Raw genomic sequence first — 3208 nt, forward strand, 5'->3', positions numbered from 1 at the left:
ATTGTGCTAGGGCACAAGATCTCGCGAGCTGGTATTGAGGTTGATAGGGCGAAGATAGATACGATCAGCCAGCTTCCTCTGCCGACTAGTGTCAAGTCGGTTCATAGTTTTCTCGGTCATGCGGGGTTTTATCGGCGATTTATCAAGGATTTTTCCAAAATTACACGCCCCATGACGCGATTGTTAGAAAAGGACATTCCTTTCGTCTTTGACGAGGAGTGCCTCAAGGCGTTTGAGTTTCTGAAGGAGAAGTTGGTGAGTGCACCGATTCTCGTGTCGCCTGATTGGAGCTTACCATTCGAGCTTATGTGCGATGCGAGCGATTACGCAGTTGGTGCGGTGTTAGGGCAGAGACGGGAGAATCATTTTCACCCAATTTACTATGCGAGTAAAACTTTGAATGATGCCCAAGAAAATTACACCACCACGGAGAAGGAGTTGTTGGCAGTTCTCTTTGCGTTCGACAAGTTCCGTTTGTACCTTGTTCTTTCGAAAACCGTTGTGTTTACGGACCATTCCGCTCTGCGTTACTTGTTTCAGAAGAAGGACGCGAAACCGCGCCTTATACGATGGATTCTGCTTCTTTCCGAGTTCGATATTGAAATTAAGGATAAGAAGGGGGCAGAGAATATGGCGGCAGACCACTTGTCCCGCTTAGAGGATCCGAAAAGAGAGGAGATTCATGAGGAGGAGATAGGGGACAAATTCCCTCACAAGTCTATTGATGCAGTTACGGTAGGGACCGTGGATTTACCGTGGTTTAGCGATATAGCCAATTATTTGGCCGGAGGATTCGTGATGGAGGGTATGCATCGCCAACAAAGGAGAAAGCTTATGAATGATGCGCGGAAGTATATTTGGGACGAGCCTTACCTTTTCAGGATAGGAGGTGATCGAGTTCTGAGGAGATGTGTGAGTAGAGAGGATGGTTGGGACATTATTTGGCATGTCCATGAGGGTTTGACCGGAGGACATCACGGGGCGCATGTGATTGCGCAGAAGGTGTATGATTGCGGATTCTTTTGGCCGACAGTAGTCGATGATGCGGCCGAGTTTGTGAGAAAGTGTGATCGTTGCCAACGGACCGGCAACATCTCATCCAAGGATGAGATGCCCTAGAATCCTATTCAAGTGTTGGAAGTCTTCAACGTTTGGGGCATTGATTTCATGGGACCGTTTCCATCTTCGAGTGGAAATCGGTACATCCTCGTTGCGATTGACTACGTTTCGAAGTGGGTGGAAGCTCAAGCTTTGCCTACAAATGATTCACGAGTGGTGGTGAGATTTTTAAAGAAATTATTCATGCGATTCGGTACCCCGAAGGCAATCATTAGTGATCGCGGTACGCACTTTTGCAATACCGTTATGGAGAAGGCGTTGGAGAGATATGGAGTTACGCACCGCTTGTCTACCGCGTACCATCCGCAAACGAGCGGTCAAGTGGAGAACGCGAATCGAGGTGTGAAGAGGATTTTAGAGAAAACGGTCGGAAAGAGTAGAAAGGATTGGTCCGACAAGTTGGACGATGCGTTATGGGCATTCCGCACCGCCTACAAGACGCCATTAGGAGCTACGCCGTTTATGATCGTTTATGGGAAGGTGTGCCACCAGTCGAGTTAGAGCATCGGGCTCTTTGGGCACTCAAAACGGTGAATTTAGATTTGACCGAGGCCGCTAGGAGACGATTTTTCCAAATTCATGAGTTGGAGGCGCTTCGTGACGCCGCGTATGATCGTTCGTGGAGTATCAAGGAAAAGTCGGAAACTTTGCATGATAGAAGGTTGCGAAAGTTAAAGGAGTTTAAAGTGGGCGATCAAGTGCTTTTGTTTAATTCGAGGTTGAAGTTGATCGCCGGAAAGTTGAAGTCGAGATGGTCCGGGCCGTATGTCGTGAAGGAGGTTTTCCCGTACGGTACCGTGGAATTGTTTGATGAAGCAAATTCAAATTCGTGGAAAGTGAATGGGCATAGGTTGAAACACTACATATGGGGTCCCATCGACACCGCCGAAAAGGAAACCGTTCCTCTTTTGAAACCGCCTAGCACCACCGCGTAGTTCCTCGAGTGAGAACTCGAGTGTATAGTTTGTACATTGAGTCATTGTCCGTGTCGTGTCGTTAGTTAGAGTTTTCGTGTCTTTACGTCGTTTTTCGTGATTTTCGTAGTTTTTGCGTCTATTGTGTGTCATCAAGTATTTTGCAGGTACATCATCCTTCACATGGCCGAAGTCGACTAACGAGCAGCATCACAGGTACGTTTATCTGTAAAAACGACAGAATAAGGGCCGGGGGTGTTTTGGGAATTAAAATAAAAATTACAAATAACAAATCTGTTGTACTGTCAAAAGAATTGCTGATATTTGCTGTCCAGGCGGCCCGCGTGAGCTATTAGTTTACACTTACGCGGCCCGCATGGAATTAAAAGACTTTTTGAAAATACAGGCGCTCGCGGCCCGCCTTAACTTGCCCTTTATAACTTACGCGGGCCGCGTGAACCTTGTCTGTCGGCAGCACTTTCATAAATCCCCAAATCGTCCATTTGAAACCCTAAACTCATAACCCATCCACTTCTCCGGCGACAGTTAACCCCACCACCACCTCTCCGGCGATTACACCCCCACCACCACCACTTACCCCGCCGCTGACCACCATCATCACTCGGTTCCTTCCACCCCTGTTTTTCACCTATACCGGTTATCCTCCACACCATTTTAACCCACCATCAGTCACCACCACTGCACCTCCGGTCACCCATTGTTCCGGTCGTCGAGTCTGCAGTTGTCTCAAGTCGTCGTGAACGAGGTATGTATTCTGCAATACTTATGTGTTTGAATCTGTTTGATTTGTTTTTGTCGAGTCGGAGTCAGGTCTGTGGTGAAATTGTTGTGTCAGTAGTTTTTTATTTACGGGTCAGGTCCTGTTCAAGTGTTTTGAGTCGTCATGTTTATCAGTTAGTATGTCGAGTCCGTAGATAGTTGTCTCGAGTCATGTTTTGTAGGGCAGTATTTGGCGTATCGAGTCCGTAGTCTTGGTGTTTCGTTGTTTTGCAGTAAGTAGGTTGTTTTGATTGATCAGTGTCTACGTGCAGATTTTATATTATGATCTTGCGAGGGTGCAGGTGGCTCGGGTTGGTTTGATTGGTTTATTGGTTGATTGTTTTGAGAGGCGTGCGAACGGGGTAGTGATAAGTATACGGGGGGCTGGTTTTTGT

General features: G+C 47.2%; 1 protein-coding gene across 1 annotated transcript; it reads left to right on the forward strand.

Annotated features, from left to right (window-relative positions):
- The first annotated feature begins 1532 nt into the window (after nucleotides 1–1532).
- On the forward strand, nucleotides 1533–2054 carry LOC110883262. The gene has a single exon (XM_022131065.1). It carries the CDS (start codon nucleotides 1533–1535, stop codon nucleotides 2052–2054), a length of 522 nt encoding a protein of 173 aa, XP_021986757.1.
- The last annotated feature ends 1154 nt before the right edge of the window (nucleotides 2055–3208 follow it).

The sequence above is a fragment of the Helianthus annuus genome, chromosome 10 (assembly GCF_002127325.2).
Source record: "Helianthus annuus cultivar XRQ/B chromosome 10, HanXRQr2.0-SUNRISE, whole genome shotgun sequence".
Classification (NCBI taxonomy): domain Eukaryota; kingdom Viridiplantae; phylum Streptophyta; class Magnoliopsida; order Asterales; family Asteraceae; genus Helianthus; species Helianthus annuus.